General features: G+C 45.2%; 1 protein-coding gene across 9 annotated transcripts in view; it reads left to right on the top strand.

The window, feature by feature from the left end:
• Positions 1 to 17,275, top strand: part of LOC122401041 (regulating synaptic membrane exocytosis protein 2) — a 57,483-nt gene extending 40,208 nt beyond the window's left edge. For 5 of the 9 annotated variants that reach the window (XM_043402945.1, XM_043402946.1, XM_043402942.1 and 2 more), the window contains 11 exons: positions 1,549 to 1,578; positions 3,527 to 3,677; positions 3,872 to 4,038; positions 4,111 to 4,286; positions 4,370 to 4,607; positions 5,507 to 8,595; positions 8,880 to 9,059; positions 12,946 to 13,156; positions 16,342 to 16,556; positions 16,639 to 16,778; positions 16,967 to 17,275. In XM_043402945.1, the coding sequence (XP_043258880.1) occupies positions 1,549 to 1,578; positions 3,527 to 3,677; positions 3,872 to 4,038; positions 4,111 to 4,286; positions 4,370 to 4,607; positions 5,507 to 8,595; positions 8,880 to 9,059; positions 12,946 to 13,156; positions 16,342 to 16,556; positions 16,639 to 16,778; positions 16,967 to 17,173 (4,804 nt within the window). In that variant the 3' untranslated portion in view covers positions 17,174 to 17,275. The remainder of the gene's footprint in view (positions 1 to 1,548; positions 1,579 to 3,526; positions 3,678 to 3,871; positions 4,039 to 4,110; positions 4,287 to 4,369; positions 4,608 to 5,506; positions 8,596 to 8,879; positions 9,060 to 12,945; positions 13,157 to 16,341; positions 16,557 to 16,638; positions 16,779 to 16,966) is intronic. The other 4 variants (XM_043402943.1, XM_043402941.1, XM_043402939.1 and 1 more) reach the window with 3 other exon arrangements.
• The last annotated feature ends 5,566 nt before the right edge of the window (positions 17,276 to 22,841 follow it).

Raw genomic sequence — 22,841 nt, 5'->3', positions numbered from 1 at the left:
CACGGCTACGAACAGTGGTAACCGCGTCGGACGGCGTGTCTAAACAAATCCACTTTGAATGCAACGCTTAATAAAGTTTTTATCGTTTGCACGGGGGTTCCGTGCAAATCGTGCAATGTCCTCGAATTTGGTGTCCTTTGGATTCGACGGAGCACCGGTCACGTCCCGAAACGAGTTAATCGACTCCCTTTGAATTCGAGAGACCGTTGCTCGAAATCGGTCGAACGGACGTCGCGCGAACACCGAGCCAGTGACTTGTAATTTATGCGTGCGGAAGAAATTTGGTGCTCCGAAACGCGTGATCGTGACAAAAGTGTTTTCAGTGCTTTCGGATTATTCTCTCGATTCGAAGGTCGAGCAACAACGACGATACGAGGCGCAGGAGTTTACCGCCTCCCCGTGCCGATGGAGGAAACGTATTTCCACGACGAGAGGGATCTTCTGGCCTCGAATCCCGCCGCTTTGTCCCGCCCGACCGTCTCGCTCTCTCGGTTACCATTTCCAGCACTAATTGGTCGAACCTTTGTAAATTTATTCCGCGGATGATGCTCTGAATCCAAGCTGCGCCCCTCGAGTGGGTTCTAGTCGCTTCTCTAGAAAAGTAATGCGATTGCCGGGGCCGAGTAGAAAGGGGTGGAAGGGGCTCGAATGCTCGCCGACCGCTCGCTTTCATTTGTAATCAATCGCCTTATCTCCGACCCTCTTCGATTCGAGGGTGCTCGAATAATAATAATATCTGAAAGTTCCCCGAGCTCGTTGAAAATTGCACGACACAGCCTCGAATGCGGGAAAGTTGGCCGGATCTTTCGTCAAAAGTTTTCGCGATTCTCCTCGGGCTAGGTTACTTAAAAATTTTTCATCGAACGCGAGCGTCTCGCGTGCGCCACGTGAGAGCCGACGCGACGCGACGCTGATCGTTTCCAAAGGGAAGAGAGAGACGAGCGAAAACGCCTCGAGGTCGGGTTTGTCGTTCGACGTCGTGAATCTGTAGAAACGATTCGGAACGGCCGCGTGCTGCATTAATCCACGTGGCCTCAATCTGCGAGCTGCTGACCAATTTTTTCTCTCTGTTCGTTCTCGCGGATCTCGCGATCCGTTCCCCGCGAAAAACTTTCCGCCGAACACGAACGATCGAAACGTCCCGACACGTCGACCGCGCAGCGCGCCGATATTTAATAACCTTCAATATCGCCTAACAAGATTATTCGAAAGGGTTTCACCGGTTACATTAATAAATCCATCGTCCAAGAGTCGAATCGGCGTGTCCGCGCGATAAGATCGCTCTTCTTTCTTTCGCCAGTCCAGTTTCGACGATCCGATTTTCACGGACTGCGTGCAATTCTTGCGTTTCGCGGAGACCAAGGAACAGAGAAAATCGTCAAACTGATTTTGCAAAGATGGAACCAATTTTAAGTACGAATTTCGAAATCCGCGTAGCTGCATCGAACGCGAAAAATCCAAGTTAGATTATTCCCGCGTTGGCGCCGGCCCGACGACACGTCGAATTGATTTTATTTTTAATCGTGTGCTCTGTTATTTATTTTTTAGGTTTCATAATATGCCGTCAAATTATAAGCGGTACGGCCATTACAACTTATATTTCCTCCTCTTTCACGAATCACGCAGTCACATGTCTTGCATCCTCACCGCTAGGTTATAGCGTTTTACGCGTAGACTTGCGTCGGTCGTGTTATTAATCGAAAGACACGCTCGAGTAGTTTAATTTCTCAGTTACCGATAGATCGAACGCTTACGGATAAAATAAAATTTGGTCTGTGAGTACTGGTCGACGGTTAAGTAGTCGGTACTGGATGGTGGTCAGACACACTGCACGATTTTTCCCTGATCGAAATATTCGTCTCCCATCAGTCCTAGCGATCGTACTCGCCGAAAGCCAATTTTTTCTTTAACTGTAACCATATCCAGAGACATTAGATTCTCGTCGAGGTTAGCTGCGATAGCGAAACATCGGTATTTCCCGAAAAGACATCGCAAAGACTTTACGCGGTACCCGAATCAACAGCAATATTCTTACCTAACCGAACATCTCGTTACCGCAACCACCCTTGTACTAAAATAATATTCGGCCCGCTCTTCAATTTGCCCATGGAAAATTCGTACGAAGCTACGCGTTGTTCGTTAGACCGAACATAACCGATGTGTCTGGACGACATATTCGAGCGACTCCCTTGCGTGGCAAGTTTTCGTATATAGTCAACGACGCGGCTCGGCCTTTTCCGTATCGGTCGCAGTCGCTGGAAGTAGGTTTCTGCCTCTTGCATTGTTTTCGCGTTGTTCTCCGGCTGCACAGCGTCTCGTTTCTCTGTCGCGCGTGCACCGACAAAAGAAACAAGACGTAACGATGAAAAATCGTAGAAAAACCGTGCGCATAGAACGGACCGAGTCGCGCGGACGATGTAGTTGGGCGCAAAGATGCAGTAGGTCACCGATTCACGTAGGCACTCGTAGGCGTCATCATGTCATCGCTTCTTGCATCTCCCACGTTCACGTTTACGAGACTTAGATTGCGAGAGGACATGGCTTCTAGAATGCTTAGTGCAACGCGACGCATCGGCCGGGGTGGCTCCATTTCTTTCTCGAAGCTTCATTCTCGCGATTTTGGGTAGCGTCCAGTTCTATCGGACCGTTTTCCGTTACTTGTTGGTGTTCCGTTGCCAGGAACCGAGACACGATGACTGTCGGTTTTGTTTCGTATGGTTCGCGCGCGATCAATCGTCTCGGGGATCCGTTACGCGTTTGGCTCGGCTGATTACGGCTCTGCGCCCGCGAGTCTCCATTGTTTACAGCGAGCCAGCTTTTCTTTAGCGGGATAGCTTCTTGGCAACGGAAACGTCCTTCCATTCTGGAGGACATCACGAGAAGAAGGTCCAACCCTTCTGTCTGGCTTCATTGGCAAGTAAATTGTAACGATAGCTACGCGCGGATCGCAGGAATATGCATTTGCTCTTTGCAGATCGACCGGTTTGCGACCAGTTCACCGCGGAATGAGGTAATAAGTATTGCCGTTGGAAGTAATTAATTCTGTATTTACTTGCGGGGTGAGTCCAAGTCCAAGGAAACATTTAAATTTATCCGCAACAGAGATTAAAATTCTCTGTTTTTTCTTTTCGACGCTATTAGAAAGGAATAAATAGTTCCAAGGGTAAATAGTTAGTGTCTCAGTCTGCCAACTATATCTTTCTCGTCAAGTAGGATGTAAATACATTAATAAACGAGAGCTTGTTCGCGCGAGAGACTATTGACTATCGATCGCGGGATCCTCCCAAGTAGTAAAACTCGCATCCTGTTTTGGTTTGTCGCTTTCCGTGCTCGTTCGTATGTCGATCAGAGGACACGAAGAGCAACGCAACGTAGAATGCATATTTGATATAAGCATCGCCAATGAGAACCAGCCTGGCCGCATGCACTCTGTAATCTAGCGCGAGATCACAGCACTCGCCCCATTTAACGTGTAAGCACCACGACGATCACTAATCGGCAAAAAAATGAACGCATGCTGGAGCAGCCACTATTCTAGCCCCCCGCCGGAAAGGGAGTTCTGCATCGACGGGGAGCATCGAAGTCGAAGGGACATGTCGCCGCAGGGCCGTAAACGAGCCGCTCTGATGAACCGTGATCAGCCCGCGTCTATATCTGGCTACCAGACCTATCGTAAGGTGAGCCGATCCTCAATTTTCTTTAATTTTTACAACCTCGACGCGCCTGCAATGCCAATAATATCTCGAGTTTTGCGCAGACGTGTACGTAGTATTAAAACAAACGCAACGGTATCCAAACTTTTAACGGGTTCGTGCGCGGCTTCATTGATTCGGCTTTTCCCGCGATGTTGCTAAATTTCTGTAATCCTCAGGAGGATATTCATCGAGGAATGATGAGCCACAGGTCGCACAGTGCAGCACCGATGGACTCGTCGAGCCTTCGATATCGAGGAAGGTCTCAAAGCCCCACCGGTCATCGGTCTCTGTCTCCACCGGAACATAGATCCATGCCCTACTCGCACAGCTACGTATCGACCAGGTATGAATCATCGGCAACTCTTCGAGGCTCGATATAGAACGACAAAGGATGGCTTCGTTTTGCAAATTCCAGATTCTGTTCGAGGTCAGCGACGGCCACTCCCACCGGTTCGCCAAAAAAGAGACAGTTGCCTATAATTCCGGCAGCTTTGAAGGAAAGGGCCTCTCAAGATCTAGAGGAGCGAAATAGATTTATGAGACCCCATAATAGACAGGTGCATACAACGTACAGGAGTACAGCCATGGGAGGTGAGATCCTTTTTTCGTTAAACTTTATCCGAGCGTTAGAAGATGTACCGTAACGCGTGGGTACTATGATTTGCATTTCGCAGGCTGGGAAAGATGCTGTAGTGGCCTGTCGGACTCGGATCTTCCCTCGATAGTTCACGATCCGTTGCCTTTGCCGCACAGCAATGCTAACCGAATGCACAGACCGCAGAGAAGACACTTGAGTCCTGACAAAGACATAATTGGAGATCTCGGTGACTCCGATATAGAGAGTATAGCCTCCGTAACGAGTAGTGCCTTCAGTACGCCGTCGGAACGAGCACGCGATTCCAGAGGACTAATGTGAGTATAGTTCAATGTCTATTGTATAATAATTTCGAGTCGTTGACCTTGCATTCAAAGTCAGTGTACAAAGCAAGACAAGTTCCATAGAAAAGAAAGTATCCCTTTAGAGAAGACAGCCATCCATTGTACCAGTTCGACACTACCGATACGCGTGGCCTTTGTTTATTTCCGTTTATTTTGTATCTTGATCATGGATCGATCGAAATACCGCGATCCTTGTTTGGTTCGAAGTAAATGATCGTTACGTTCACCGAATGCACCGTGCACAGAATGGAACATTTGATGGTTTACCTTCTCATCAACGATAATCCCTGAATTAAATGGACATTGCCGAATGAAATGTCACCCTGTAGTTGCACTATTCATCTTCCTCCGCCTGCTTGATAGGTTCCCCAGATCCTTTCGCGCTCTCTTCGAGGTTTCTACTATTAGTGGCTAGATTGCACCTCCTATGCACCGTGTCAATGTCCATTTAATATCGCCCCATTCTAACAAAGCAGGGATTAGTGCGTGGCGTTGGTCGAACGACTAGGTGTACCTACGTTTCAACACGTCACTGTACGTATGCGTGCTATCACCAAGAGACTAATCAATCGTCGCACGTCCTACAAGACAACCTGCATTTCTTTGTTCGGCGAGTGACAATGCACAAAAAATTGGCAGGTCAAATTCTCTCGGTATTCGTAAAAATCAAAAGAAAATAAAAAAAATATACAAAGCCGATAAAACGGAAAAACAGAAAAGCAAAAACGAAGAAACGCGTTCGATCGATCGCGAACGTGCAAGTAGAGTCATTTTTTGAATGTAAATGAATAAAAATTGAAGAATGGGCTCACGACACTCGTTATGTAAACCGCAGAAGCGCTAAAACTCTATATGAAAAACATTGTTTGCAGACCGACAGTTAAAAACGTTTTAATACCCGGTGTCATATCCCCTATGCCCTTGCCCCCTAGGCGCAATAGGCGCAGGCACAGACTTAGGGTACCCTGCAGCGAATGTCACTGTCCGAACAACAATCCCACCAAGCCCAGGAGCAACAACCCCAGCAAGCACAATCCCACCCCGCATCCCCTCGTACGGAGCAAGTCCGCAGTGGTGCGCTCGTTGTACAGAAAGATGCGTACGCCATTCACGAGGTCGCAGACCGTCGACGAGAACATGCTGAGATATTACAGCCCGGAGACCAGCGAATACAGTGTCTCCGAAGGTTACATACTCAAGCCAGAGGAGCTAACCGGTAGCTCGAAGAAACGTATACCGGAGATATACGTCGAGGATTGTCTTCAGGTTGACTTCAACGATCGTCTCATCGAGAAGTTTCGCGACAGATACTCGTCGCCGTATCTTCTGGACTCTGGTATGCGTAGACGATCGCGTAGCTGGCAGGATCGTACCGGAAGAACCGCGAAAGCTCGATACCAATTCCTCTCGAGAGGGTTGCACGACGTTACGGACGACTGCGGCATTAGGAATCTAGACGTTAGCTTACGACCGCGTAGGTCTTTTTTATTCTCCAAGGCTAGGAGCTTCGATTACGACGTGCTGCACGACACCTACGCCAACCGCTGCGGTTTCGGGATAGGCGCTGGCTTGCTCTCGCGCCGAGCGAAAAGTTTCGAGTACGAGACCATCTCTACCAGCAACATATTCAGCGACGACAGTCTCAGAACGGCCAGAAGAAAGCTAAAAAGGAACATGGCGATCAACGACGCCGGCTACGGCGATAAAATACCCGCCCTCGGCGACCAGAGTAAATCGTACTTTGATTCGAACGGCGACGACAAGGTCCCTAGAAGCCTTATCAACCGGGAGAAGAATTACGATTACCTGCTCAAGCAGGACCACAAACCGTTCTACGGTTACGGGTCCGAGTTCTGTTGCGGCGGAACCGATATTTACATGCCCCGTTTCAATAATCAAACCATCGATTTAGACGGTACCGGTAAGGGTTACCGATACGACTTGATGGCTGACAAGTCCTTCAACGGCGATGATCAAATCGGTCTGAGGAACGTCCTCGGCAGGGAAGACCCCACCAAACGGAAGTACATGGACTCGACTTTTCACGAGCACGATTCTACGTTCGGCACCGACATATCGGAGAAACGTACGAAGAATCTGGACGGCGGTATGTGCGATCCGACGAGTATGAGCGAGCATATTTACTGTAGCATCGACGAAGCGCTCGCGTCCGCTGAGAATTATGCCCGAGAAGTGGACGTCTCTTGTTCTCCTCATCGAGCCACCTCCGATCTGGACCATTACGACAATCAAAGAGGCACCGGTCGCGCTCGCCGAAGAACGAAAAGCAGCGAGTCGTATTTGGAGAACGGATACGATGGTTACGACTGGGACATCGAGTACGACGAAGGGTTCGTCGACAGGGCGAGAATCGAGGATTACGATCAACGATTGTACACTTACGAGGATACGAACGTTCAGCTGCCGCGAACCGACATGCAGCAGACGTACGAAGACGAGTACTACGACAGAAGGGAAGACGAACCACGGGGCAGCGCGCGAAAGAAGAGAACGTCACAATACGTCGACGAGTACGTCGCCGACGAATATTGCGACTATCGTTCCGCGGACGAGTACGATTATCGGGCGGATCAGTATCAGGACGGCTTCGCGCCGCGAAGGAGACGAAGGAGAAGCAGAAGAGGAAGCAGAGAGACGAGCATCGGCATATACGAGAACGTGCAACCGTATCGAGAGAGCAGCAAACACAACCTGTCCGTGCCGAGCTTCACCGAGAGCAAACGGATGATGTTGCAGCGTGCGGAGTCGTCGCCCGTGCTGCGCTCGGACGAGGAGCTCAGCTCGTCCGAGAGGGCCGAGAGGGCCAGACGGTTGTACCGTCGCAGAAGGAACAGCAGCTGCCCCGAGACCAGAGAGCTCCGGTATTACGATCCGTCGCGAAGAAAAGACGAAGAGAGAAGCAGCGCGAACTTCATCGTGGACTCGGACGAGGATTTCGGCTCGATGGAGACGGTCGTGTGCGCGGACTGCTTCCGTCAAAAGAACGAGTACGTCGGCGCTGCTCGCGAGGCTGCTAGACCGACGACGTACTACGAGAGAGAACAGGACGTTTACGTAGACTCGAGGTACGAGTACGGGCCGGATCAGATTTGCGATTGTCCGGAAACGTGCGAACTGATTAGGTCGGGATCTTTGCGGTCGTCGCAGTATCGCGGTAGGCGTAAGAGTAGCTGCCCGGAGTGTCGGGAGTTAGCGATTTCCACGGAGTTAGGTAGGTCCGGGTCGCTGTCGCGTAAGACCGAGGAGAGAAGGCCGTCGTTAGAATCGAGGCTTAGGTATCGTAGACGGAACAGCAGCTGCCCGGAGGCTAGGGACCTCGAGCTCCTCGACAAGAGGCAGCAGCAGCAACGGCAACAGCAACCCCAACAGCAAACGGGTCAACAACAGCAGCAGGGTAGTAAGAGGAACGTAGCAATCAGCGACACCCTCGAGTACTACGAGTACTCGATGGAGAGCGAGAGCCAGTGCAGCGAGAACTGCGGATTTGGCCCGTGCGATCCGCGTAGGCCCCGTAACCGAGCACCCCGCCCCGGTAACGCTAATTCAAGTCTCTTTGATTCCCAAACCGCTACCTCCGACACTGCTAAAAACTACCACCCACGGGCCGTCGATCACCACGAAACCTCACGAAACACGAAACCATCGTCGCGCGACAACATCGACGAATCCGCCATGCCGACAACGTCCCCGACGTCCTCCATTCGGCGGCGATCGCGGAAAAAATTTGCCCACGACGCCGCCAACGAACAACGCGACGCCGATCCGCGGGATCGTCGATCCTCCTCCATGCCTGAAAGCAGCGAGTACACCGGCCAGTCGAGCTCCTACGAGAAGGCGTCCAGAGGCCAAGGAGTCGATAACGAGCACGACGATCATGGCAAGAGAGGGCAGTTTGCCAGGAGCCTTAGCAACACCGACGCCCCGCAGGACGACAAAGTTGGTAAGTCCTACAAACAGAATTTATGCGATGCTTTCTGTGTATTTCGTTTTATAAAATCTCACGCGACGAAAGTTAGAAGCGAGACACTTCACATTTCGATCATCGTAAACATTATCTAACGAAACATTTCAAATCCTGAACTAATTATCTTGATGTTTTGCCAACAGAAAGATCGGTAATATTTTGAACTCGATATTTTCTCCTTTACCCCTCGTCTTCCATTTTCTCTGTTATTCGTATTATCCAACCACTATCGTGGCGTTGACGCGACTTTCGTTCTTCAGACGGTAGTTTGAGCGATACGGCGATCGGTTTGAACGTCGAAGACTCCTCGAGGAGAGGTCGCAAGAGCTCGCCCGGGAGTAAAAGCGGAAGCGGAAGCAGCAGCGGCGGCGGAAGTGCGGTGCAGTATCAGCCAGGGCTGGGGAAGAAGAGTAACAGCACCAGTCAGCTGTCCGCCACAGGTAACACATCGTCACACTAGTCGTTTCTTCCGATTTATCGTTTAAACGTTGCGTGCCGTACATTGCTATCTATTCGCAATATTCGATAACTCGTCTCGTTTCGAGAGAAACCGATTCTTTTCCGCGTCATTACTATTCTTCTTGCGTGATAATCTAGACTACCTTCTCTGTCTTTTCCATACGTCAGAATTTAGTCTGTCTCTTCGTAATATATCAATAGTCCCTCGAGATACTAGCGTAACATTAGTTTAGCGCCATTAGTAAGTAGTTACGGCGTGCTCTCGCTATGCGTATCGTTGCCTCGCGTTAAAGTCTCGACTTCACTTTTACGAGAACATTAATCCCTTCTCGTACTTTAACGAGTCCGACTCGTGATGAAGATTTTGGCCCAAACATGAATATCACGAGCCAGGCTCGCGGACAGCAAATCACGAGTTGATCACGATTCTTATAATCTTTGTTACAAAGCAGTTTAGCATCAGTCTGGTCTGTTTACCGCGCGTTAACGCCCACCGTATGGGCCCGGATTTTGTCGAGCTAAATGCCACGGGAGGGGCTTAAAGACTGGACGAATCGTCGAGAAAAATTGAATCGTTGGTTTGTTTGTTCGCTCGTTATTCGTGTCACGATGCAACGAACGAAACAAACGAGCAGAATACGAGAATCTGTCGGTAAAACGAACCAAGTTAAGTCGATTTATATTATCCGTTCGTACACGGAACGTTTCGAACGTACCGAATGTTTCGACCGAAGCACCCGACGTTACCAAACGTAGATCGATGGTATAAATACGAGGTCCGTGTCCGAACGAATAACGTATATCGATTTTTAAGGGAACGATATCAAGAGCACGTCGTAAAAGAGCAAAAAACCCACTAAACGGGGCAGTATGTACATTCTAATCGTATTCTTGTTTTCTCCGCCATCCCTCCTCATCTCTATCCGCCTCTCTTCGACATGAACACATTCACACTTTACTTCTACCAACCAACCATCTCTCGACGCTGGGGACCACCATTCACGTCATCGACCTGCACCCACCTGCACGATTTCTCATCGTGGCGGGCTATCGTCGCTCGCGCGATCGTGTCACGGGACAACACTCGACGCGGATCACCCCGATCGATCGCTGGAACGATCACTGCGGGTTAATTAAAAACCCCTACCGAACACTCAAAAACACATCTGGTCGGAGGATAAACTGTACGAAACCACACACACGAAAACCAACACCGAACGCTACGATAACACGTACCACTATTCTATCGTGCAACCAACATCTAAAACTACCACTACTACTACTACTACTACTACTATTACTTCTACTACTATTACTACTGCTACTGTTACAACTACCACCACTATGATCACAACAAAAAAAACTGTGTCACGTCACGCAAAAACCATAACATACCACGTGCGTCTGTTGGTGGTACATGCGTGGGCGACGAAGGACGAAAACGGAGGCTAGGATTCGGGAAGAAGGGCAAGTCGTCCTTTACAGTTCATAGAAGCGAGGAGGTTTTGCCAGAGGACACGGCCAGCGGAAGGAGCGGACGGCAACCGAGTTCCGCCAGCAGCGACGGCGAGGGTAGCGGCGACGGCGACAGGTCCGAACATCCTGCAAATAACAGCCCCCTTTTCCATCATTCCCATTTTTAATTTCGTTCCTCGCGGCCCTTTTCGTTACGTGGGAGCGAACAGCACGAGACGGCATCTCTCTGCAGTCCTCGTCCTCGAGACGTTCATTTTATTCGAGGGTAGACACGTTCGAACGAACATTTATTTTTCTTTTCTTTGAAAATTGTCGAATTAGCACGAATATAAGATTGTTTGAAAGAAGGTTCGTCTGGACTCGCTCCGGCGGTATTTCGATATCGATAATCGCAGTCTGCTTTCGATTTCGTACCGGCGGACGCGTTCGTCGTCGAGAGGATGTCGAACGAATTCCCGACACGGAGATTCGAGCCTTCGGCGAAATGTGAGTACACGTTGCAGAAAGACAAATTACAGCAAGAAGAACGAGAGCGGCGAGATCGGTCTGCGACATTTACGATTAACAACAACAACAACTACAACAACAACAACAACAATAACGAGACACAGAACATAACTTTTTAGAAAAAGTTGTGCTTTAGAGAGAGAGAGGGCCGCGCGAAACGCTCGTGGCTATCGTCGGAAAATACTCTCTTTGACCTGTTTAGAAATTAGAGCACGATCTCGTTCGACGAAGAAAGTATTTTGCGAGGCTGCACGATTCCCAAGTATAGTCACGAGACGATTCTCGGCTCGTCTTCTGTTGCGCTAGATCGTAGAGACTGTTTCTACGTAGTAGCGATGCGTAAACTCTTAGAGGAACGTTTGCACGAGTTTCCTGAGCTGTATCGCAAGCCTCGATTAATTACCATCGACTTCTTCCTCGATTTTTATCAATTCGAATACCAAAAAATGCCTAGCTATCTTTTACATCGACGGGCCAGATTTTAAATTGGCCGTGAAAAATCTCTGGTCGCAATGGCCGTGGAACAATCGAACGCAAGAGGGAACCATAAAGGCTGCATTCGAGGCTCAAGAATCTTACGTATTAGCTGTGCAAGTACATTTGTTCATGTCGGGCTGTCCTATTCGTGACTGTAGAATGGTATCGATGAGAGTCGATGCTGGCAATAAGTCACCGGTACCTGTCTGTTTTGTACAGCTCTTGAACTTTTAGATGAAACACGTGGTCAGCTTGTTACGAGACTCGGTCGTAGCCGAGGCTCCTTGGAACGGTAGGTAAGTTGGCCACCTGATTCGTTATTATTTATTAACTTAGAAGCCGCTGTTGATACGTGCTTGGGGTGAGACGTCTACTCTACCCGTTACGGCTTTTCATTTCTTGATGTCTTCAAGCGATGCAGTGTTCTCATGCGCATATTCATACACACACACACACACACACACACACACACACACACGTACACACATGACACAGACAGGCGTACACATATACACACATACAAAAGTTGGTTGAATGTAGCACACAATCTTGTACATTCCGCCTGCGGATACTTTTTACGTACTTCTTTTGAATAAGTTCGCGAATAAATGTTTCGCGTACGTATGCAAGTCACGTGTTCGGAATGTATACGAAAGACTCGCTTAACTGTAGATGAACATATATGTAACGAACACGTTTTCTAGGGTTACGAATTATTTCTGTGTACGTACGACACACGAATGCGTGTGCGATATAGTCGTAGCGAGAACTTGGCATTCAGCTGTGACGCTTTCTGCCCGCTTATGATTACAGGTCCAACGGTAGAGTGCTAGAGCTACGCCTTATGATCGATAACAAATGAACTTTCGAGAGTAATCGAATTTAATCATTGATCAAAAATTAAGCCTAAACTCAACAACGAACGAAGGCTGCTCTTACAGGTTTCCACGTACGTTGGAATTATCACGAGCGTTCTCGAGTCTTGACGCTCGAAACTGTTAAAGTCTTTCCATTTGCTACTTGGTAGTTGACTAATTTAAGCACACTTTCTTTCCTCATGCCTCTAAACCTTCATCGACGATCATTCAACGTGTTTGAGTTTCATCCAGGTGTACATGTGTCTTCGCGAGCCTCTTTCTAATCGTTCTGTTCTCCGTTCGAGAACGATCGAGGGACGATCGATGATCGTGAGAACGATAGGAACAGAGAAATAGGGAGAGTGTGTGAACATTTTAGAAATTTCGAGGGAGAGAGAGGGAGCGAGAGAGTCGTAAATAGTCGAAAGAGCAAACGCACGACAACCACCTCTGGAGCTGGATGAGAGAAAGGGCTGCGGCAGACACGGTGTGGAAATCTCAATGAAAGATTATAGTTTAGCGGTTGTTTCTTGTTTGGTTTACAACGCAGAGTGCGGTATCGGCGGGATCTTCACCGGAAGTGGTAGCGTGGAGCCACGCGTTGGTTTATCGAGCCGGAAGCGCAACAGCACGCCGAGCAGCATACAGCGTTCCGAGGAGATTGTACCCTATCAGCGCTTTGAACCCGGAAAACAGTCGGGATCAGCGGCCAGTGACACAGCCGGAAGTCTCAACTCGATCTCTAGTTCCGAAGGAAGCTCGTAAGTAGTGGCCCTCATCGGCCGATTCTGAACCCGGAACTACGAGACTCCTTGTTGTCTCTTTCAACTCTTCCTTCTTCTCTCTATAATTTAACTCTCTCTCTTTCTTTCTCTCTCTCTCTCTCTCTCTCTCTAACTCCCTTTCTCTTTGTGGCTTTGTCTCTAGTTTGAAAGCTGTTCGCTGTTTACGTTTTCAGCAGGGTTATTCGTAAGCTATCTTATTCCAATTACTCTGTCTCTTTCGTTTTACGTATGGTAAATAAAGAAATTGCCAATGGGCGTAAAATTACATCTTTCGTGGTTCCAAAGACATTACATTCTTAATAATGATTCTTTATAGCTGTTTCATTAATTAAATACTAAAATAAACATCGAAGATGGCATAAATTTAATAGATGATATAGTCATCGGATAGAGGATGAAATGCCCTTTAAAATGAGCGTTCGAACAAGTCGATAGCTTTATTAGTTCCGGAGATATAGCAATTTTAGTTTCACGTCGATGCGGTGGCTAGTTCCGGAAATATAAGGATCCGAAGCGTTTGTTTACGTTCATTGACGCGAAGTCAATGACCGCGCGCGTGATTGTCTCGACTCACGTGCGAGAAAGAGGTCCGACGCGACGTGTCAAACGGAGACAGAGATAGTCCAAATTAAAAAATTACCCCTTTACATAAATTACGATATCTCGAAAACGGAAAGTTGGATCGTCAAAAACAAAAAACCATTTTAAAGGGGAAGGTTTACCGCTTCCAACAATGGCTCAATTATTAATAAAACACTAGTAGTTTCGGAACTACACGCTTCAAAATTTTAACTATTTTCAATACGCGTTGTTAGACTGTTCTAAGACAGTGGACACTGAAGATTCTCTCCTTTCGTCTTTGCTATACATATATTTCCTACTTACAGAATTTGATACCAAATTTTGTCCAGTTTTTTTACAAAAAAATATAAATCATTCTACTGGTCATATCAATAATAATTTAAATATACCCGTCCGCAATATGGAACGCATACAGAAGGAAAAACTGCCGCTGAAACGTTTGAAAATCTAATTTGAAGGAACGGATTAACCCTGCGAATAACTTCAGTTTTGTTCTCCCGTCCCCTCTCTATCTGTTTCACTATCCATCTAACCGTTTCTTTCTCTTCCTCTGTATTCTATGTCAAATTTTTACTGTTTACGCGCAGGAAATCGTAAACGCAAAACGTCGATCGTTTTGTCTTTCAACGTGTGATTGAGTCGTGTGCCCAGCATCGATGTACATTGTCTTGCTCATTCACGCTTTGCCCCTCTTTTACGAACAGACATTCACTTTTTCTCTGTATCCTATCGTATTGTTTCATTTTCATGCAGTCATACGTTTTCCATGTTTTTCTTTCGATCTTACAAAACACTCTAAACAGTGCCTTCTGTTGCAACAAAATGAACTAAGCCAGATGACACATTTTTCGTAAATGCCACGCGTCGATATGCTGCAACACACACGGAACAAATATTTCACGCCACGCAATTTATTTTTTTAATTTTTTGTCCATTCTTCTATCTATTTATATATATTTTTTTTAAATTGAGTTTATTGTCATTCCGATGTCTCGTGGCGTTGCTAGTATTCGTTGTCGGTGTTGTCGTCGTCTTGGCTTACTGCTTGGCTAAATGATCATGCAGCATTATGTCGAACCTCCATTGTACGTATGTCACACACAGACACACACGCAACACACACAACACCTCTCTCTCTCTCTCTGTCTGTCTGTCTGTCTCTCTCTCTCTCTCTCTCTCTCTCTCTCTCTTTTTCTGTATATATGTGTTACTATCATTGTAAATCATTCTTCTGTACGTGACAAGGGGCATTTACTATATGCGACAACCAAGCCGATTCCACTATCCAGGTTCCCTTTTATTATGAAATGTATACTTTATCCTATTTATATAGCCATTTATATTTATAGATCTACCTTACCCTGGAAAATGTTATCATCGTACCGACTTTCAACAATCGTGCGCAATGTATATAAGACTGTAGGTAGATAAATGTACCTAATATTTGTAAACGTCAGGTATACCACGAGTCGACAAAATTTCTTGAAAACGTAAGATGGTATCGCATACGAGAGAAATTTTGTCGACTCGATGAACGAAGTAACGATCTCCTAACGCCTTTGTTATCGAAAGGTTCCTTATTTTCTAATGCAACTGTGTCCCCTCTCCCTACGAAGAACGATGTAAATTTCATAAATTACGAGCAAACATGTATTTCATTCGTGTTACGTTGGAAATTAGTAATACGATCATAAAAAAAAAAAGAGTGGATATATCGAGAACGAAGCAACGTCGACGTTTTATTTTAAGATTTTCTTTCCTAGACAATTTAGCTACCTTTCAAGGACGATAAGAGATACTGGTAAATAAGCCCAAACGCGGCAAGTACACGGTTATTTATAAGTTCGTCGAAGGCCGCAGTAAAAGCTAACCTTAAACGTAAGTTAAAACCGTTACTCTCTCTCTCTCTCTGTCTCTCTCTTTTTCTATCTTTCTCTCTCTTTCTCTCAGTTACTTCTTATTAATAAAGCATGGGTACGTAGCGTACAATTAGCTGGTTCAACAATAATCAGGTTGTACCTAATTGTGAACAAAATCGTGAAATATAAAAAGCAAAGATACAATGCTCGTTGAAAGAGACTAAACTGATTATTGTTGGACGTACAATTGTGATATGGTACTTGCGCATTGAATGAACTGCATGCATACGACCGCCTGCTGTGTATCCAACTTTACAATTTTTTTTTTTCTACACTATATATTTACTCGCTACACCGACACACTTGCAGCGTGAGTTCTTCTTGTCTAAAACTGAATGAGGTGTGCTCTCTCTTTCCACACTTCCGTCGAAGGCTTGCGAAAATTGTCCTTCGCTCCTGCGAAACGAACTTTCAGCAATTTTGTTTGGCCTCTACCCTCGCGTTGGATCGTGTTCGATTCGAGGAAAATGCGAACGTTATATTCGTAGAAAAGTACCAATGACGATTCTAGTTGGCCGGGCACGTGCTACGAATCAAGTTTCCCTTAAACGTAACGTTGATTCGACTGGTTCCGTTTCTTTTTCGTTTCTCGACCTCCCCCCTCGGCGTACTCGTAAAGGCTTTCGTTGTACAAGAAACGTTCGATTTTGGGAACTGCAGTTGGTCCCCCAGTCTGCGAATGACAGGCGAAACCGATCAGTTGCGAGATTTCATCGACGATCTTGGTCCCGGACAAATGGTTGGAAGGCAGGCGCTCGGTGCTCGGTGTCTGGGCGAGATTCAGCTCTCGCTGACTCAGAAGGAAGGCTACCTTGAAGTGGAGGTGATACGTGCCAAGGACTTGAAGCCAAAACAGGGCAGTAAAACAATTCCAGGTTCGTTGGTTTCGTTCGCTCATCGCCACCCAACGTTCACGATTTCCTTCGATGCGCTAACTTCCACGATCGTTTGTTACAGCTTCGTACGTGAAAGTTTATCTGGTCAGCGGTAAAACGTGCATCGCGAAAGCGAAAACGACGGCGGCTAGGAAAACGTTGGACCCGTTCTACCAGCAGTCGTTAACTTTCAGAGAAAATTGTCAACATTGTATACTGCAGGTACATGTTTACGCCGATAGATTTTCTCTTAGCTGTTATTGGCGTATAAATATAAAAACTTACAAGAAAATTCAATTCAATATCAATATCATACGTGTATAACTCCATCGTAATTTTTGGAGTATTAGTTACACCAAGTTTCCTTTTAGAAGCTGTCCTAACTTTTGAAATCGTTTGCGTGATTCCAGGTGACAGTATGGGGTGATTACGGCCGATTAGAGGGGAAAAAAGTGTTCATGGGCATTGCGCAGATCATTTTGGACGAACTAAACCTCAATGACATGGTGTTCGGGTGGTACAAGCTGTTTGGCAACACATCCCTGGTCAGTGGACCTCCATCCTTGGCTTTGTCCCGTCGATCCTCGGCCACGTCCCTAGAGTCCTTTAAGATTTAAGCAAATGTCCCAGCAGTTCTCTCTTTACGTGTAATCGGACGTACTTTAAATTATTTTATAAGTAATTTCTAATGGAAAGAGAAAAATGGAAAAAAAAAGATCGTGTCCAGCCTTAATTGAGTTAATCGCTAATCTTACCATTAAATTTTCACTAATTTTCGATTCAAACAAGCGTCTACGTAATTCGTTGGTAACGTAAAGCAAGCGGAAAGTGAAAATATTCTTTGCGAATTACCGTAACACGCGTAATTGTACTCTTAAATCCGTTCCACTGTCTCTCGTAACGTCGTTTACGTTTAAATTGTAAAATGATCGAGTCGGCTCCGAGTACGGTAAAATCAGATCGCCGTGTAACGCAGAGCGATCTTAGAGGCGGGGTTGTTGCGTGATCAATCGAACAAGAAGTGCGATCGCGTTGTTGGATAAAACGAGAAAAGTGTGTTTTATTTGCAAGGTGACCGCGAGAATGGGAAAAGTGTGAAAGGTCGTACGAGAGGACATGTCTTTCTAGAAACACCACTAGCACATCACATATCATGTACGGCATATCAGATGAGCCACTAGTCCGTATGTAGACTAGATGTAGACATAGCGGCCATGTTCCCGGAGCGCCAGATAGCTTTAGGTACGCACTGAGATCAAGGCACCGTTCCTAGACATTTCATTCGAACGATTTTACGTGGATAATCGGCCAAACTACGCTTCATTCCGACCATTTGACGAGTAATCTATGCATTCATTATGTCCAAACTTAATTTCGAGAAGCCTAAATTATCCGCGTGAAGTCTACGAACGTGTGTTGTTACATATTTCCCTTGTGTCTACGTTTTACATTAAAATGTCCTCTTGCCTTGCAAATTCTTCCTCCGAAGTCACGAAGCGACGACGTTCAGCGAGGACGGCTGCGCAAAAGCACGCGTCGGATCGTGGACCGAAACTTCGTCATCGCTTCTCTGTGTCTATCAAATTTCTCTTCTCTAAGCCTTTCTTGAGATACACTTTGCGCCAAACTTTTCGTGTGCCTCCATCTTTCCTCTGGATTCTTATACTGTTCAGTGTTTTCCTGTTTCTCTCTTTTTTGTTTATTTTTTTTAATTACTCGTAGACGCGAGAGTCTCTAAACACCCTGTTTCTGCTTGGTTGCGTGTTACCCTGTTCATCTCAAACTTTGCACAACAGTATGCACTCTTTCGCAACCCCTTTTGAACGATTTCTACCCGATCCATGCAGAACCTTCTCGATTATAACGAAGTAGATATCCTTTTTACTTCTAGAGGAAAGGGAAAGGTAAGTCTCCGCCGTATTCGAAGTCTTCCGTTCAAGTTACCTTCGATGTTTCTTGTTTCACTTACCAAAGGAAACTGATCCAAAGATATACCAAATGGCACTACAGAAACTGCAATATACCTGTTCCTGTTTAAACTCTTACTTTGATTGTTCACATACGAATCGTAGTTATACTTCCTGACATGGGTAGACGTATGAAATACGAAACGAAGATCTTTCCGTAAATTATGACTGTTGCGGTGTATAATACCGACAATTGAAATTTTTAATCAACGTTTAATATTTGATACGAACGATGCCCAAGTTTGCCTCCAAATTTGTATACTTGTCACTGTTCCTGTTACGTATAACGCTTTTCCGTCTATTCCTCCCAAGCAACGACGGACGATCGACTGATCTCTACTTTTCGTTTCGTTTACAGTGAAACCAATACAGCGGCACTCGATTCAAGATCGATGCTAACTCCAACGTGCTATGCTCTGAGAAAGGCGTGCCGTATAGTGACTTGAATTATTAATGTTTAGATAACAGAGAACGAGGAACCAGTGAAGTGGTGGAATTTGTGAACCGATCATCGCGAACGACCGATCAAGATTTATGTATACGCGTGTGCATTTCGCGAAAGACGTTTACAACGTATTTGTATATAATTTAGGACGCTCGATGTGCTCTAATAACAGTAGCGATTTTCAACGACAGTTGCGCACCAACAAACCTGAACTAATCGAACTCGTTGTCAAGTTTTTAGGCAAGAAAATATCATCGTCGGAGCGTATATTATTTATTGTAAATATTATAATGATTATATATATATATATATATGAATTCGCGATACGTATTGCGCGCAGATGTTTAAACGAACAATTGCCTTGACCGTCGCGTTTTCGTTACCCGGTTGCTCGGCGACTTCGACTATCAACCCGTATTAATTTTTACTACCACGATCGAGAAGTTTGCTTCGACGCTCGATAGATATGACGTACTGAAACGATAACTATCGGCGGGTGTCGCGTTTGCAGTCCCCCGAAAGTCGCGTGGCAACCTCGGGAACGGGGACGAACCTTGTGAATTAGCGAATCGTTGAACGTTTTAAGTAGCCGTGTCAACTATTTTGCGCGCGAGAGGGAAGTAAAAAGGTAAAAAAAGAAAAAAAATGAAGAAGAAAAAACGAAAATGTGCTAACTATATCGACTGTCATATAATGTGATTATGTTAGTTTTTATTTAATTGTCAAATTCACGACTCGAGTGTAGCGCGCAAGGAGAGAGCCGTGTATACATTTAGGATCTTATTCTCGATACCTACACTCGACTTGAAGCTCGTTTTTTGTAATGTGAATATTTCACTAAACGAACCGCCCACATATACATTCTTGCATAGGAAGACACGGTCCCCGGGGTTTCGCGTTGTCTCGAGACTCGCGGCGGAAACTGTGCCAATCACTGCTGAAGAATATCTGTAAACAGACAAGAATGATGCTCGCTCACGATCGAGAGAGACATACGTATTCGCAATCGATTTTATATCTCTTAATTCTCATGTTATGTGTTCGATCTTTGTATGTGCATTCGTCTGGTCGCACGTGAACACAATTCGATGAGCATGCACGTGTACGCGGAACGTCTAGCGATTAAACACATTTGATTATCGTGTAAAAAGAACTTTTTTTTTTTTTTTTTCTTTCTTTTTGCTGATTGTGCTTGCAACATGTAAACATTCTCTTTCTAAACAGGGTCGAAGGGCAGGTAAACGACAACTTTTCATAGTCGATCATCGAAGAAAAGACTCGAACACTCGTCGTTGCTTAAGGACAATTATTGTCGGGTTCGCTAATCCAGTCGCTTCAAATTAAGTACCGATACGCTCTGCTTTTGGATTGCACGTACTCGTTATTACGAATATTTGCCTCGCGAATGTCCTTTTTATCTCAAACGTTGTGTTCGTTCACCTCGTATCGCTTCACTCCTCGTTTGTCGCTCTTGAAAGGTACTCCTTGGATATTGATCGATGTCACTGATACGATGGAGTTCACTTTTATGTCGGTAAACCGTTTGGAACATATTTGGGAATCCAAAGTTAACTGTCGAATCTATTTTTTCAAACGTCAATTAGAATCAGAGAACCGAAATTCAATTCTACGAATATTGGCACTTCCTTTCCAAATAAACGAGCCAGGTATAAGATGTTTTGTCCGGTGTGAATGATCAAAATCAGTGACCTCAGAGTTGATATCTCGAAACTTTTTTACTCTACCGATTTTCGACTAATTCTCCGATACGCTATTCCGTTTTGCATCTTCGTACTATTCTCTTATTTCCGCTTGCCTATTGCACTCCGCGACATCGAATGCTTTCGCCACTCGATCCATACGATAAGTTTCGCCAAAATTAAATAGAGATATAGCGTAAGTAACGCGTCGATCGGAACGCGGTTATTATCGCGATGGACGATTTCGGGAACAGGGAGGGAACGATAAAAAGAAAGAGCTTTGATTCGTGAGATGGGCAAATAGAGAACGGGGGTTGATTCGCGACGTATACTAGAAACCGTGAACCCTCTAGTAACTGGGTGATCGATCGACCATTAGTACCGGGAAGAGTGTATAAAAAAGGGGGGGGCGATATCTTATCATATCTATAACGTGCTTGAATTAGAAGGCGAAGAAACGTGCAGAAACGTGGGGGAAAAAGAAGCTTTTTTACTCGTGAACAAAAAAAAAAAAAAATAATAAATACAAAACCAAACGTAGAGCTCTGTCAGACAACCCTCGGTGGACGCGCGACGCGAATTGTCGCGGGCAAAACGAAAAAATTACTTATTGTAAGACGATTTCTAAGTAAACATTTTGCAAGTGCATAACTTATATTAGTAGGCTCTTGGAACAATGAGAACGTAATTAACCAACACGCAGAATATAAACTCTGTACTAGCGGATAACACTCGATAAAAAAATATACAAGACTACGAATTATGTAATACATTCAGTTTGTAAATTCGCCGGTTACTTGCGGCCGTAGGAGCTTTCGCGAAATTCGTTCGGTGTCTCGAGTTTCGTCTTTTCGTTCGGTGCAAACCAATTTCGCGTTTCAGATCACGACGCTTGGCAAAAATTAACGGGACTTTATGTTCGACGGGAAGGGAGCAGCTTCGAGTATCTAATTTCTTTTCCTCGAGTTTGTTGAATCGTGATGAATTTTGCGAAAAAATTTCGCGAAGGTCCTATTGTTGCGAACTGTTAACGCTTACAATATAACAGTATTGCATATCCTATACAAACGTAGGACTTTCATAACTAGCGACCGGTTTTAAGAAATTCTCGAAAAAAAAAATTGATGGAAGGAAAGACGGGTTTGCTTTTTTATACGTATATCGATGAACGAAGAAATCCGGGAAACTTTAAGCGAGCATCGGTAAATTCTCGTAGGAAATTTCGCTAGAAATTGTGTAGGGGATCGAAAATACACACAAACACGGGCCAGAAATAAAGTGTAAAGTAAAAGTGAGAATCAGCAAACTGATCGCGAAGAGTGGTAGACGAGATATAATTAGGATATTTCAGTTAACGTATCATTGATCTAATTTATACCTTAATTTTCTTCGCTGTCCCAACCATTTATCCGCAGTTGGGAATCGACTGATTTCCTTTGGAGGGAAAAATATCGCGAGTGTCGAGTAAATAATGTTCGAAAAGAATATTTTAATAAATTCCCCATGATTATTTGTGGCAGAGAAATAGTAATCGTGTAGGTTGGATGAAGCATACGAGCTATTTTCTCAGAAACCAAGATATCGAAGCGATTTTTAAAAATTTTTTTCTTAAAATAGTCTAGAGGGACTGATCTTTTAGGGGCCACTGCAAAAGGTGCACTGCAGTTACTTTGATCGTCTTTTTTATTACGTGTAGTCGTTTGAAATGATATTTCTCCTTTTTCCTCCAGACAGTTGCCCCAGAAGAATTTAGGGGTGTGCGGGATTCTCGAAAATATCCGGGATTCCCGAGAATATTCGGGATTCTCACGTGATCTCGCGAAGATCCGGGATCCCCGAGAATATACGGGATTCCAAAAATGTTCGAGATCCCCGACAATGGACGGGATATAGAATAATATCTGGGATTCTCGGAACACAATTGTGTGATTGACTATCCGTTCAGAAATATCTACCCATATTAAAATTCTGCACTGTCAGAATTATCGAAATTTGCAATTATTTTCTACAATATTACGGACATAAACATTCCTGATTAACCAGTTAACTGTGGCGAGAGTATGTGTAACATGAAATTAGGTTTTAATAAAATGGCTTTTACTTTTTTTATTTATTTACTTAAATTAACATAAATATTTTTCATATGAACGAAAAAAAACATGAAAAATCAATT

The sequence above is a fragment of the Colletes gigas genome, unplaced genomic scaffold (genome assembly GCF_013123115.1).
Source record: "Colletes gigas isolate AHSC1104 unplaced genomic scaffold, ASM1312311v1 Colletes_gigas_Sc00021, whole genome shotgun sequence".
In the NCBI taxonomy this organism is placed as follows: Eukaryota; Metazoa; Arthropoda; class Insecta; order Hymenoptera; family Colletidae; genus Colletes; species Colletes gigas.
This window is presented reverse-complemented; position numbering and strand designations above follow the sequence as displayed.